Consider the following 15,979-nt stretch of genomic DNA (forward strand, 5'->3'; position numbering starts at 1 on the left):
AATGACCTGGAAAATATTTAAGTGCAAAAACCAGCAAGTAACATAGTAAAGAGCACTGAATGCCATCGTCATCGGCTGTAGTCCCACCGCCGCTGTTTTTCTTGTGAGAAGAGAAGATCTGGTTTCTGATCTCGGTTTCCTTTAAAGGGACACTATCATTCTATACGTTTATTTTTTTCATTAACTTTTAATGTTGGTCTTGGGGGCAATATAAATCCACCCACCAGATTAGGAGAATTAATTCACCATATTAGTGTTCTGCCCGCAGGACATCAGTTTGCTCATTATATTCTGTTGGTTGGGGGAATTGATCAATTAATGTCTCATCGGGATAATAAATAAGAACTTGGCACTTGTCATAATTTGTGTCTGTAGAACTGGACATGGTCATTGAGACGCAAACAATTCTTAGTTATTAGGATTCCTGAAGCCTTAGGGAATCACATAAGAGGTAGCAGTGGGGCACTGACATATAGAGCATTATATCTCTGCACTATTAACTGAACATTCGTGCCACAGACATTTTATCCCACTTAATTATTTAACAGGGACTAAATGCTGCAATTCTTTATATGATTTAAGAGTGATGCGTGTTCCTGTAAACGGGGGCATAACCGTCAATACAATCGATATAGGAACAATGGATGCCAATCTTGCAAAATAAACTTTTTATCTTCTTGATGGTGTCCCTTTCAGACTGCAAGAATTTTTGTGCTTTTATATATTCTGTTTTTTATTTGTTTCATCATCTCCACATAAAAGACACAAAATAGCAATTATTAGATGCCGTCTGTACTTAGTGTGTATAAGGTAGTTGCTCCATTTGTTGTATTTGATTTCAGTTCCTTGTAAACTTCTCTACAGCCAGGTACCTGAAATAGAGCTGATCAAACTGAACCGAGAGAAAACGGGGTAAATGCCATGTTAGAAAACGGGGTAAATGCCATGTTAGGGCTCTTTCACACTACTGTATTACAGCTCTGTTCAACCATCTAGTTGTATTTAGTGAATAGAAAATGATGCATGCTCAGGTGCCGCATTATGGAGGTATTATCCCCTAGAAGCATTTCAACATACAACAGCACCCGGAGTGCCTACGACTTCCTAGTAAGGAGCCGCAGGGACTCCGCGTGCCTCCGTGCACCATTGAACAATAAATACATAAATCTATGACAAATGTCATTTTATACTTTTAATTCTGATCAGAAAACATAAACTGAGAACTATCAACAATATAAAATGCCATGGCTTACGGGATTGACTTCCCTAGGGCTGGGCCCTTATACTATCTAGTAGCACTGCATCCACTTGAAACCAATAGCCAAATCATTGCAGAATACAGTCCAATGTGATCAGTCGGTTGTGGGATATTGCATGATATTGTCCCATAGTAATAGGGCCGAGACTATTTGAACCAATGAGTGGGTCACGCCATGGCTGTAGCTGTATTTCAGTTGTTCAGTGGCTCCCGTATCTTTAGGTCTGTGGATTACACCCTGTAACTCTTCAGCTGTAGCGGGACTACAACTCCCAGCATGCTGAGAGACTGCTGGAGAGCCACAGGTTTGGGATCACTGTCCTAGAGCATAGGAATACTCCTCCCCAATCAATACATTGTGTAAGCCAAGTTTTAAAATTAACTATTGGAAATATTAACAATTAAGCCTTGGGTGGGGGACAAGGGGAAATGTACCAGGGTGTGAAGAGTTTTACAAGGCCTCCTAAATCTTCCACCGCCTTCATTTTGCCGTTCTCACTAATTCTATATGTGTTGTGGTTACTCTTGGGGTCTTTGTTTTGTTTTCCTCTAAATATTTTCCAGGGTCAATTGTGGGGGGTTATTCCAGCTGTTCGTCATGTGTAGATGTATAAAAATGAGTCTGTGTGTCATAATAATAGTGACTGTATACACCAGTAAAGTGTTCGTGATTCCCTCGTACGATATATAGTGACTCCTGTAGGACTCCATGCCCTAGATGTGTTGTCTCTGTCTAGGGCTTTATTCCTCTAGTCTGTGGTATCTGCTTGTTGGGTTGTCTTAGCTGAATGTGTTCTGCTTTGGATGTTCTCTACATTAAATAGAAGTCTGTAGAGAACTATATCGGACATCCTGACAGAAGATTAAACCAACAGCTGTCTTAAGGTGCCCATAGATGTTAAATAATCACCGGTTCTTCCCGGATGTCATCAGATACCCTGTGTGACCGATCTTGGGGGAAGTAGCTCATATGTGGACCTCAGACGACATGGAGGAGTTTTACTCTCCCTACGTCTTACTTTTCCTCAATAATGGGAGTGGATCCTAGTACAAATGAGATGAGAAACGTTTTTTTTAGGGATTGTTGACTTCTGCTGTATACTAGGATGCCTCCCATTTTTGAGGAAATACGGGATAGCGGATGTGCTGAACCTTGGTTTGTTGACTACCATCAATGGAAACCTTTAGTCTTTAGTTTTGTAGAGAAGAATACAGACCGTCCGTCCGGTTTTTCTCTGAAAGGGCCACCTTCTGCCATGATTCCCCCAGTTGCATGCAGCAAAACATTTTGGATGTTCATGTCCGTTGTGTAGCTTTGATGTTTGACATTACTATTGGTCATTGTTTGTGATGATGTCATCTTGATGTACTATGCTCCTGAGATGCCGTATCTGTGAGGGTTTATACAACACCTTGTAGTCCACCATGAATAATCTACCAGACATGTGGTCATCAAGTAGTGTATGAAGCGCGCTGCCGAAGGAGAGTTCTCTTAACTCCTAATACGTGACACCAAACATACTCATGGAAAGTTAAAACCGGATTTTAACAGTTGTAAGTCCCTTTTGGCAGCTCTTCCTAAATTCTATTTGCAGTTACTCCTGGGCCAGCTCCTTCTCCACTTAAAGGGTTGTTTGGGGATTGAAAGTTGTTGTGCTAATATGATAGACATAAAAAAGGACTTACCAATATGTTGGTTTAAAATTTGCCTCATCAAGTCACCACTTTATGCAATGATTCTAGTGCTTTATGCATACAGTAATGGAGCCGTTGGACATGAATCACAGCACTATGTCATGTGACCTATGGACATAATATTAATATAGATAGGATGGCGTATCATATTGTGGAGGTGTTCAACATAAAAGCTTAGAATCGTGGACAATCCCTTTTAAGTGCTAGAGAGAGATGGGACACTGGGTGGTACCATGCTCCCTCTGTCATACTGCATCATTGCCTATCAGGCCGCTGTCCGTCTATGGAGCTTGCATGACTGTATTATCAATTCTCTATCAAAGTGATGTACTGTAAGTGGTTTGTAAAAACTTGAAATAAAAAGTCTGACGTACTGATTGAAGCGGTCTTATGTCTTTATTGGGGACTTTAAAGGCTATGTACACTTTTGTTAACGTTTTTTTTCCATTAAATTAATATATTTTGTGTGTTTAAGCAAAATCACTTTTTGTTAAAAATGTTTTTACCTATTACGATTTAGCTTCTATGTATCCTGTATACATAGAAGCTGTAATCGTTCTGTCTCAGCCGATTCCGTCAGTTCAGCGGGACTGATGGCTCGGTTGAATGCAGGTTCTGCGGTCTCTAACACACAGGATCCAACTAATGACGATCACATCTAAGTTCATAACTTAGGCCTCATGCACACGGCCGTTCCCGTAATCATGGTCCGTGATTACGGGCGGCCACGGGCAGCGACCCATGTTTTTCTAATATAAAGTATGGGAGCACAGTCCATAAAAAGCAAAAGATAGGACATGTTCTATCTTTTGCGCAGGCTTTCTACCGCCCAGACACCTTCCCGCAAATATACGGGAAGGTGTCCGTGGTCAATAGAAATGAATGGGTCCGTAATTGCAGACCCGTAATTACGGTCCGCAATTACGACATCTAAGGTTGTGTGCTTGGGGCCTTAGATCTGATTGATAAGTTATGAACTTACATGTGATCGTAATTAGCTGGATCCTGTGGGTCAGACACACACAGGACCCATTCTCAGCCGAGCCGTCCGTTCAACTGAGCTGACAGAATCGACAGAGACAGAACGATACAGCTACACACTTGTCGGAAGCAATTTTGAAGAGATTTTCAAACTTCTCAATGCATTCCGATGTCCAGCGATTTATCACCAAGATAGTAGTGAGATTAATAGCCCTAGCCTATGGACAGCGATTTATCACTCACTACAAAACAAAAGACTAGGCCTAGCCCCAGACTTAGACTAAATGTAGGTCCTGGGAAGATTAAGTTCTACAAGTAGATAGATTGATTTGTGTCCGGTCATGTACTGTACACAGTCTAACAATTAACTATGCACAGAATCCGTGAAAATCTTCTTCAGATCTGAAGGTAGTGCATCACATTGGGAAACATTATATTTCTAATTGACATCAGATTAGTACATGGGTTATCACAGTATGGCTTGGGGGGGATCTTTTCTGGGGCTCCCAACTTCCAACTCGATGATAAACAAAGTGAGTCCGTGCTGGATTTGTGATACTGACCCAGAATGTCACACATCGTTTCTGCCAGCGAAGATTCGCAAGGGCTGATCGTGGACTGTAGAAGATCTGACCGGAAGAGATCACTATATTAAAATGGATTTTGATTTGGCTGCTGTAATGTAAGTAACATAGAATAGAGAGACGTACAGGACAATGGGGGGAAAAGTATCAAACTGGTGCAAAGGAAAAGTTAAGGCAACAATCCGATATTACATAATTTTTAAGAGGCCCTTTGGCAAATGAAAGCAGCGGCATGAGTATGGGGCACTGCTGTAGAAGAAACTGATTATTTTACGGTACACGACTGGTACAATTTAAGAGGTAATTCTTTGGGTGGACACACTGGTACTTGTGGACACTGCCATTGGGTCTACACTGTTGTATGGTACTGTAGGGTGGAATATCTGCAAGGTGGCGACACTGTGTAGGTAAATTGTGACCCTAGTGTCTGGATAGTACTACGTTATGGAACGATTCATTGGCATCACTAGGTCTGGGCACTCAGAACACTGCAAGGTCTTGTGATTACAGCCAGGGTTGGTTTTGTAAGTGAAGTCAGGATAATAATGGATAGCGAGTGGTAGGGGGATAAATCTGAACAACGTTCTTCTGGGCTTCCATGATTGAGTTTCCTGATCAGCAGCTAGCCAATATTGTGGTTTCCAAAAAGTGGTAAGTGAACACCTCTGAATTAGTAGTTTTAGATAACGATAATGCATAATACGATAGATTTTTTAAATCCAACCCCCTTCAAGAACACTTATTTATTTATTCATATATCTATATACACACTAGTCCTTCACAATGAATTAGAATATCATCAAAAAGTTCATTTATTTCAGTAATTGAATTCAAAAAGTGAAACTCATATATTATATAGATTCATTACACACTGAGTGATCATTATGGCTAACCGTGTAAACCCAAAATGTAGTGTCTCCGAAAATTAGAATATTAAATAATCCCAAGTCCACGGTGTTATATCAAGTCCAGAGTCAACGCAGCGTCTACCAGGAAACTTTCGAGCACTTCACGCTTCCCTCTGCTGACGAGCTTTATGGAGATGCTGATTTTCCATCAGGACTTGGCACCTGCCCACACTGCCAAAAGTACCAATACCTGGTTTAATACCCACAGTATCATTGCACTTGATTGGCCAGCAAACTCGCTTGACCTAAACCCCATAGAGAATCTATAGGGTATTGTCAATATGAAGATGAAACACCAGACCCAACAATGCAGACGAGCTGAAGGCCGCTATCAAAGCAACCTGGGCTTCCATAACACCTCAGCAGTGCCACAGGCTGATCGCCTCCATGCCACTCCCCATTGATTACACCACAGCAGTGCCACAGGCTGATCGCCTCCATGCCACGCCGCATTGATACAGTAATTCACGCAAAAGGAGCCCCGACCAAGTATTGAGTGCAGATACTGGACATACTTTTCAGTAGGACAACATTTCGGTATTAAAAATCATTTTTAGCAGATACTAGCAAATGCTTGAAACAAGCCCAGTCTTGTTTGAAGACTCACCTCCTGGAGGTGGCTGATAGAAAGAGACAGTTTGCCAAACAGATTCTATGCGGAGGGGAGCAGGTTGGACACATGTTATCTATGATCTCTAGGGCTCAGTGAGGCTCGGCACATATTTGTGCTTTGAAAGACGGTTCGGGTAACTTGCTTTCTGATGTCCCGGGTATTTTGGAAATATTGTAGTCCTATGCTTCTCTGTATTCCTCCAAGGTTACTCCTACTAGTTCAGACATCATGAGTTTCCTGGATGCTGCTCGACTGCCTAAGTTAACTGAGGAGGCTAGGGTCCAATTGGATGCCCCTCCTAGTCTTGAAGAATTGCAGGAGGCTCTGCGAGGCATGGCTAATGAAAAAGCCCCGGGAGTGGACGGCTTGCCCACAGAGGTGTGTAAACGGTATCAGGAGGTAATGTCACCCCGACTTCTAGAGGTGCTCCAAGAATCTTTAGCACTGGGATTTCTCCCGGCATCTATGCAGGAGGCCATTATTGTAGTGTTACCAAAGGAAGGTAAAGTCCCATCGCTCCCTGAGTCACATCGCCCTATCTCCCTACTGTCTACCGATGTTAAAATCCTTGTGAAAGCTCTAGCCAATAGGTTAAATAAGGTTATTACTTCTATTATACACCCTGATCAAACCGGATTTATGCCTGGGAAAGCAACGTCTGTAAATATTCGAAGGCTGCCATCCTTTCGCTGGATGCTGCTAAGGCATTCGACAGTGTTGAATGGCCATATTTGTGGCACACACTTGCTAGTATGGGGATAGGTCCGGTTTTCATCTCCTGGGTCAAAGTGTTATATTCAAGTCCCAAGGCTAAAATTAGAGCAAATGGGAGCCTATCGGAGGTTTCAACTTTATAGGGGTACGCGACAGGGGTGTCCGCTCTCGCCCCTCCTGTTTGCCATCGCTATTGAACCCCTGGCCGCTGCGGTTAGACTTTCCTACATGATTAAAGGGTTTCAGTACAGTGGCTATGAAAGCAAAATTGCTTTGTTTGCATATGATGCGTTGCTATTTTTGCGGGGATACAGGACCCTCCCTGATGGCGGCTATGGCTCTGGTTGATGAGTTTGGACGCCTCTCTGGTCTCACTGGCAAAAGTCAGCATTGCTCCCGCTCGATCCCTTACCTGCGTCTTTGGTGGGAACGGGGAGCATGGTCCAATGTGTTGAGCAGATACGCTACTTGGGTATTGAGGTAACTGGGCGACTGTCTGATTTTGAAGATCTTAACCTGACTCCTTTAATACAGAAGTATAAACGCAAGATTGGTGCATGGTGCAAGCTGTCTCTTTCTGTCGTGGGTCGGGTGAACCTTATAAAAATGATACTGATGCCGCGGTTGCTCTATATATTGCACAATGCACCGGTGTGGCTCCCGCTCAATAGGTTTCATAGGATAAATGCTCTTTTTCTTGCTCTTATATGGTCACCCTAGATTGAGGTTGGAAATATTGCAGAGGCCCAAGGATTCAGGGGGGCTTGCCCTCCCTAACCCCTGGACATATTTTCTGGTTGCGCAGTGTCAACATCTCAAGGGATGGGATACACATGTAGGAGAGGAGGCTTCTGCATCGATACTGCAATACCATTTGAAATGTGATGTGTTGTTAGAGGCTGTTGAGGGTGGTCGTCTCTCGGGTAGACGAGCTGTGTTTCCAACGCTAGACTTTGTTCACAAAATATGGGGAAAAGCTAAACAATTCAGAGGGGTGCAGGGTCACATGGAATATACTCCCTTATTGGGGAATGGTTCGCTCCCAGAATTTCTCGCACTAGATCGTTTGGAATACTGGAAAGCTGTGGGACTTAGGAGGGTTTCCCAATTGGTTAGTGGGCCTGACTTTAAATCCTTTATGCAGTTTCAGGATGAACTGCATATCCCCCATAGTAGGTTCTACAGGTATCTACAATTAAGGCATGCATTTCGGACACAATTCTCCCAGTCTCCGGTGGTTATACCACAGGACACTATTATTCAAATCCTTGGTCCTTCTGGTAATACAAAAGGAGTTATATCATGGGTGTCTCAGCTGCTTTTGTCTAAATTCTTAGATAGATATCCTTTAGTTTCTATGCGTAAATGGGAAAGGGATATACATGGGATTGATGATGACCAGTGGTCTACTATAATGGCGGCTTTCCCCAGTATTTCTCTGAGCGAGGGTGGTAGACTCTCAATTTTATATATTGCATTGTGTCTATAAAACGCCTGTGGTGCTGCATCGTATTGGGGTTTGTCCTGATGCTACGTGCCCGAGATGTGGTCTGGAGCCTGCTGATCTCCTCCATATGCTGTGGGATTGCCCGCAACTAGATATGTTCTGGACCCGTCTCCTGACAATTGTGGGGAGGGTGCTTTCTATGTCTGTGTACAGAGACCATAAGGTCTGTTTGTTGGGTTTTGTAGATGATCTGCCTCTGGACTCTAACGGGAAGGTGGCTGTGGGGAGACTGCTGTATGTGGCTCGGCAGTTAATTGCGCAGCATTGGATACAGCCCTCTTCTCCGACCGAGCAAGAGTTTATAACAAAGGTGAACCTGTTGCTTATCAATGAAAAGGCTATTTTTCTTAAACGTGCAGCGTCTGCTAAATTTACCAAACTATTGGCACCTTGGCTGGACACATAGTCTAGCTTGTGTCTCATTGCGCAGGGATATTGGGGAGGGGGGAGTTAGGTATTTAGGGTTCCTAGTGTATAGGGAGTGGGATAATGGAGGTCTGATGTAAATGTGTTCATGGGTAATAAGGTAGATGGCTGTTTGGAGGAATCTCTGGGGCAAGCTATGTCTCTATGCTGGTATATGCTAAGTTGCCCTTGGACAAATGGGGAGCTAATGGTTTTGTGATACATACTGTAACTGTGTATATATGTGTGTGTGTGTGTGTGTGTGTGTGTGTGTATATGTATGTATATATATATATATATATATATATATATATAATATGCCCTGCGCGGCGAGTACTTCCTGTGTCCATGTAATGGTCCTTTCCTTCTTGTTATTTCTGGCTGCTTCGTTGAGTGGAGAGGGTGGGGACTTTGGGTTGGTTACTTTTGTGTATGTTACTGTATTTGTTGAAAATGACCAATAAGTATTTGATTTAAAAAATAAAATAAAAATAAAAACATTTTTTAAATTGGGCTTATAGAATATTCAGATATTCTGAGACTCGAAGTTTTGGGTTTCCATTAACTGTTACCATAATCATCAACGTTAAAATAAAAAAATGCTGGAAATAGATTCATTACACACAGAGTGATCTATTTAATATGAGGTTCACTTTTTTAATTGAATTACTGAAATAAATGAACTTTTTGATGATATTCTAATTCATTGAGAAGGACTAGTTTACACCGCGTTCCAAATTATTATGCAAATGTTATTTTTTGCTGATTTTCCTAAATAGTCGATGCAAATGACAGTCAGTATAATCTTCAAGCCATCAACCGTTGGAGTATAATGCAAATTTTATTGAACAAATCTCCTAATGATAACAGATTTTTTTTCAGAAGTAAAAAACTCAAAATGCACTGTTTCAAATTATTATGCACAACAGAGATCAAAACATTTTAAAGGTTGTAAAGAGAACTAACATGGTAATTTGTTGAATTTGCAGCATCAGGAGGTCATATTTACAGAAATCAAAAGCTCTTTCAATAAAAAAAACTTAACAGGCCAAGTTACATGTTAACATAGGACCCCCTCTTTGATATCACCTTCACAATTCTTGCATCCATTGAATTTGTGAGTATTTGGACAGTTTCTGCTTGAATATCTTTGCAGGATGTCAGAATAGCCTCCCAGAGCTTCTGTTATGATGTGAACTGTCTCAGACCCTAATAGATATCTTGATTGAGGATGCTCCAAAGGTTCTCAATAGGGTTGAGGTCAGGAGAACATGGGGGCCACACCATGAGTTTCTCTCCTTTTATGCCCATAGCAGCCAATGACACAGAGGTATTCTTTGCAGCATGAGATGGTGCATTGTCATGCATGAAGATAATTTTGCTACGGAAGGCACGGTTCTTCTTTTTGTACCACGGAAGAAAGTGGTCAGTCATAAACTCTATGTACTTTGCAGAGGTCGTTTTCACACAGTCAGGGACCCTAAAGGGCCCTACCAACTCTCTCCCCATGATTCCAGCCCAAAACATGACTCCGCCACCTCCTTGCTGACGTCGCAGCCTTGTTGGGACATGGTGGCCATTCACCAACCATCCACTACTCCATCCATCTGGACCATCCAGGGTTGCACGGCACCCATCAGTAAACAACACGGTTTGAAAATTAGTCTTCATGTGTTTCTGAGCCCACTGCAACGGTTTCTGCTTGTTAGCATTGTTTAGGGGTGGCCGAATAATAGCATTATGCACACTTGCAAACTTCTGGAGGATCCTACACCTTGAGGTTCGCAGGACTCCAGAGGCACCAGCGGCTTCAAATACCGGTTTGCTGCTTTGCAATGGCATTTTAGCAGCTGCTCTCCTAATCCTATTAATTTGTCTGGCAGAAACCTTCCTCATTATGCCTTTATCTGAACGAACCCGTGTGTGCTCTGAATCAGCCACAAATCTTTTCACAGTACGATGATCACGCCTAAATATCCAATGTTTTCATACCTTGTCCAAGGTATTGCACTATTTCCCACTTTTCGGCAGCAGAGAGATCCTTTTTCTTTCCCATATTGCTTGAAACCTGTGGCCTGCTTAATAACGTGGAACGTCCTTCTTAAGTAGTTTTCCTTTGATTGGGCACACCTGGCAAACTAATTATCACAGATGTCTGAGATTGATTACAATGATCCAAAGAGCCCTTAGACACAATACCATCCATGAGTTTCATTGAAAAACTAATAATTAAATGTTTATGACACTTAAATCCAATGTGCATAATAATTTGGAACACGGTGTATATGTGTCAGATAAATTACAATTGTACAATTCTGGAGAATCTTTTCTTTGACAAGGGGAATGGTTACACTATTTGTCAAATGCAAAATTCAAAGGGGTGTCTCCCTACATAGTCTGACACTGTCCAAACATTGTTGTGTACCTCTGTAAGGGTATGTTCACACGCAGTAACCAATACGCCGTTTTTCGCGGCTTATTTTACGGACGTTATTGGAGTTGTTTTTCAATGGAGTCCATGAAAAACGGCTCCAAAAACGTCCCAAGAAGTGACATGCACTTCTTTTTCGCGGGTGTCTTTTTACGCGCCGTATTTTGACAGCGACGCGTAAAATGAAGGCTCGTGGGAACAGAACACCGTAAAACCCAATGAAAGCAAAGGGCAGATGTTTGTAGGCGTAATGGAGCCGTTTCTTCAAACGTAACTCGAGGCGTAAAACGCCCGAATTACGTCTGAAGACACTGCGTGTGAAGATACCCTTATTCCTGGAATTGTATGAATACACAGACAACCGAGTGTTACTAATTCTCCTTGTCAATAGGACTTGCTCCTACATAGTATGATGCGGTCAGCAGTTATTGAACAGCATTAGTGTGTAGGGACACACTCCATTGACAAGGGGAATGGCACGCCAATTTTGTCAATTTATTCATATATTTCCAGGAGGAATAACAGAGTTTTTAAGAAAAGATGCTCATTGGGAAGTACAGTATTTACTAAAAACAGACCTGTCAGTGTGGCTACAGGTCCTCTTTATGGCTAGGGCTTCACGGCAACTTTTGGTAGACCGTGAGTCGCAGTAAATTTGCAGCATTACTGCAAGGTGTGTGTGACCACAATGTTTAACTGTGGGCCTAGAATTATTGCAATCATCACAAGTCGTGCATGACTTTGTCTCATACAGAAATTGTGAGAGTTGTGTCAATGCAGCAATTTTTACCATAACACAAAGAATAATGATTATTCCTGGATTTACCATTCGTCTCTCTTTAGGCCAGTAGGCCTTATACCATTGTGTCCTGTCATCACTATCCTTTTTATTTCTGAGTAGCTCCAAGTCGTACATTTGGATGGTAACTCACAATTTCCAGTTGTCTCTTACCCATATTACTACTGATAGGACCAGAGAAGCATTACTTACGTATCCAGCAAAAAGGGAAAATGTCACTAGAATAAATTCACCGTCCTCCCGGTGTCACTGATAACGCTCTACAAGTCGCGTAATGTTTTTCCTGCAGTATAAGCTGCCAAATTGTGTATCAAATGATGATAGGGCTTCTCTCTGAAAATAATTAAGTTCATTTCTCATGTCACACTCTCTGATTCTCCGCCGCTGTACACTGTGATCACATTTTAGTTTATTTATTAGCAGCCCCGGGTCATTTTCCATTACACTGCTTCCTCTTCTCGGTTATTATTGTTTGATGTGTGATGTATTGCTTACATTAGTCCACATCACAATGCCTCCACCATCTCTCTACCCAACGTCGCACTTGTCTAGGTCACTGCAGTAATTAAATGGCTGACCTTCATCCTATTTCTCTGGGTTTCATGCTTTGATGGACAGGAGAGGCAAAGCTGCACACATTAAAGGAAGTCAGTGTTGTATATAATGTACAGTATGTGTCGGAGGATCACATGCCGGTATGTAGCGTTACAATTTGTATACGTAGAATTGTGGATATCAGATTTAAATTATGGGTCCATGGATGAGGTTTTTTTTCTTTCTAAAAGAAAATCTTCACAGGGGATTTTAATTAAGTCCTAAATCATTAATGGATCCGGTAATTGGTTTTGAGTGTCACGTAAATGGTCAAATGGGGATAACCGACATGCAGTGAAAATGTTTAATTGATTGTAGTACAAATGACAACACTATGGAGACCGAAGAACACTCAAAACAACTGTGGGGGAGGGGAAATCATGAAAAGTGTCAGTCAGGGGATGGATACAGGAATATTTAGAGGTCATTTGAATATTTCCCGGTCAAAGGGGTTGTAGGAATTAGAAAAAAAATGGCTGCTGTCACTCCTGTTCTTAAGGTGGCCATACACATTAGATGTATGTTGGCAGAACCGGCTGACCATCTAATGTGTATGGTGGCGTCCCAACGGCAGAGGTCGAGCCAGAGAAGGATTGGGCTGTTGAACTTCAACATTCCTGATCATTTTTTGGTAGGGAGATAAGCCGCTGCCAGAGAAATGTGACCGTGACGTTCTCCTCTCGATGGAAAACACATGCTGAGCCGAGCGTGCGTGTGTATGGGGGTCGGTATGAATAGTGAATAGCTGTTGGCCGAATGATCTAAAGTGTATGGCCAGCCTTAGGCCTTATTCACACGAACGTGTGCGTTTTGCGCGTGCAAAAAACGCTGCATTTTTTTGTGCGTTGCAGTTCCGTGTGTCATCAGTAGGTGCTGCGTGATTTTCACGCATATTCCATGCTTATAACACTCGGTTTTGACGTTTAGAAAAAGAAATGAAGCAAGTGCTTTTATTTTTGCCTTCATTTCTTTATCTACTGTTACGCGAATCACGCGCGTCACACGGAAGTGCTTCCATGTGCTGTGCGCGATTTTCCCGCACCTATTGGCTTCAATGGGTGCGTGATGTTCGAAAAATGGCCAAATATAGGACATGTCATGAGTTTTACGCGGCGGACTCACGCTGCGTAAAAATCACGGACTGTCTGAACGGCCCCATTGACTAACATAGGTCAATGCGACGCGCGTGATTTTCATGCGCGTATCACGGACGTAATACACGTTCGTGTCAATAAGGCCATAGATTGTGTCTGGTATTGCAACTCAAGTGAATGGGGCTGTTCTACACTACCAGACACCGGTCATGAACAAGATTGCCACTGTTTTTAGAAGGAATTTTATTTTTTTAAATCTTCGATAATTCCTTTTACGTTTTAATATTTGTAACAACTTTTATTTACTAACCATAAAGGACGGGACTGTGGTCTTGAGGTAAGTGGCACAAACGGTATAAAGTGTAGATTTTTTTAGCCACTTGTAAAGATAACACTGCATGAGCCGATCAGTCAGTCCGTATATCTGCCACCACAGAGTGTAGAAAAGTTGTGTGACAGGGGATAGTATATAGGTCAGTAGGTAGGCTTGTAGAGCAGTGAAATATAGAGGGACCATGCAAGTAGGACAACGGCGAGACCTCAATCCAATTTGTGCCTGAACTTGAAATGAGCTGCTCTATGCCATGAGATTGTGTGACGAAAAAAATCTTCAAAGTTTCTTTAACCCCTTCCCTCCTCAGCCATTTTTTGGGATTTTCACTTTTGTTTTTTCCTCCCCACCTTCCAAAAGCTATAATTATTTTATTTTTCCGTCTATATAGCAATATGAGGGCTTATTTTTTGCGGGACAAGTTGTAGTTTTTCATGGCACCATTTATTGTACCGCATAATGTACTGGGAAGTTGGGAAAAAATGTTGTGGGGTGAAATGGGTAAAAAACGGCGATTACGCCATGTTTGTTTGGGGTTTTGTTTTTACGGCGTCCATCAGGCGGTAAAAACTACATATTCACCTTATTCTAGAGGTTGATACGATTACGGCGATACCAAATTTATATGTTTTATTTTATGTTTTACTACTTTTAAAAAAAGAACTACCGTATCGGACTATAAGACGCGGTTTTTAGCAAGAATAAATCTTGCTAAAAAGTCCCTGCGTCTTATACTCTGCAGTCAAGGGACACGGCATTACTCACGCGCTGAGCTCGCTCCATACACTTCAGGTGTCAGCTTTGTTTTATAGCGGACACGCTGCCCTATTGGCCAAGAAAAGCAATTTCGCTGTTCCTGGCAGTTTAAAGGGGTTGTGCCATAAAACATATGTATCCCCTATCCACAGGATACATGTGTGATCGATAAGGAGAACGGGGACAGAAAGAGCGCTGCATGAAAAGCTTTGACTTCCGCGTTGAATGGGATTCTTCTGCGCATGCGCGAGCGGCTCTCCATTGAGCTCTATGGAGCTGCGGAACAGATAAGCCGGACACAGAATCCAGATGTCCAGGCTTCTCATGTAGTGCTTTGGGTGACTTTCCGTCCCCTGTTCTTATCGCTGGGGGTTACCAGTGGTCGATCCCCCAGCGATCTCACATGTAGCCCCTATCCTGAGGATAGGGGATACATGTGTTTTATGGCAAACCCCTTTAACTAGTTAAATGCCGCGGTCAATTGCGACCGCGGCATTTATAGGGGTTTTTCCATGAAGGACATTTATGACATATCCACAGGATATGTCATAAATGTCAGATAGATGCGGGTCCCACCTCAGGGACCCGCACCTATCTCTAGAACGAGGCCCCCTAAACCCCATTCTAGCTTTCTGTGCTCTCCCGACCACTTGATTGCACGTGGAGTTACTGAAACAGCGTAACTCGCTGAGCTACGCTGTTTCCGTAACTCCCATAGAACTGAACAGTAGTTACGGAAACCGCGTAGCTCGCATGCTACGCTACTTCCGTAACTGCCATTCACTACTATGGGCGTTAAAGGGCTGATTCAGACTAACGTGGCGTTTTTGCGAGTTACGCTGTTTCAGTAACTCCACGTGCAATCAAGTGGCCGCTGATTCAAGTCCCCTAGGGGAACTAATAAATGTGAAAAAAAAAAAAAATGTTAGATACATTTTCAGGAGCGTAAAAAAAATAAAATATTAAAAGCTCAAAAAAAAAAAAAACTTTTCCCATTTTTCCCCACGCACAATGTAAAAAATAAAATAATTTGGTATCGCTGTGTCCGTAAAAGTCCAATCAATTACAATATACCATTATTGCGCGGTGATTTTAAAAATTGAAGACCTCAAAATAGTTTTTTGGTCACCTTCGCGTTTAAAAAAAATGAAATAAAAAACGTGATTAAAAAAATCGTATGTACCAAAAAATGGTGCCAATAAAACTAAAGCTCGTCCCGCTCAATCAATGAAAAAAAATATAAAATAAGTTTTGGCTCGGCGGTGAAACAGAATAAATAAATTTTTTAACAAATTATTTTTTTCCTATT

At 42.1% G+C, this 15,979-nt stretch overlaps 1 protein-coding gene across 3 annotated transcripts in view; it reads left to right on the forward strand.

Annotated features, from left to right (window-relative positions):
* KIDINS220 (kinase D interacting substrate 220) overlaps positions 1 to 3,335 on the forward strand; it is a 205,558-nt gene extending 202,223 nt beyond the window's left edge. For all 3 annotated transcript variants that reach the window (XM_075861128.1, XM_075861131.1, XM_075861129.1), the window contains one exon: positions 4 to 3,335. In XM_075861128.1, coding sequence (XP_075717243.1) covers positions 4 to 41 — 38 coding nt within the window. In that variant the 3' untranslated portion in view covers positions 42 to 3,335. The remainder of the gene's footprint in view (positions 1 to 3) is intronic.
* Positions 3,336 to 15,979: the final 12,644 nt, after the last annotated feature.

Source organism: Rhinoderma darwinii, chromosome 4, assembly GCF_050947455.1.
Source record: "Rhinoderma darwinii isolate aRhiDar2 chromosome 4, aRhiDar2.hap1, whole genome shotgun sequence".
In the NCBI taxonomy this organism is placed as follows: domain Eukaryota; kingdom Metazoa; phylum Chordata; class Amphibia; order Anura; family Rhinodermatidae; genus Rhinoderma; species Rhinoderma darwinii.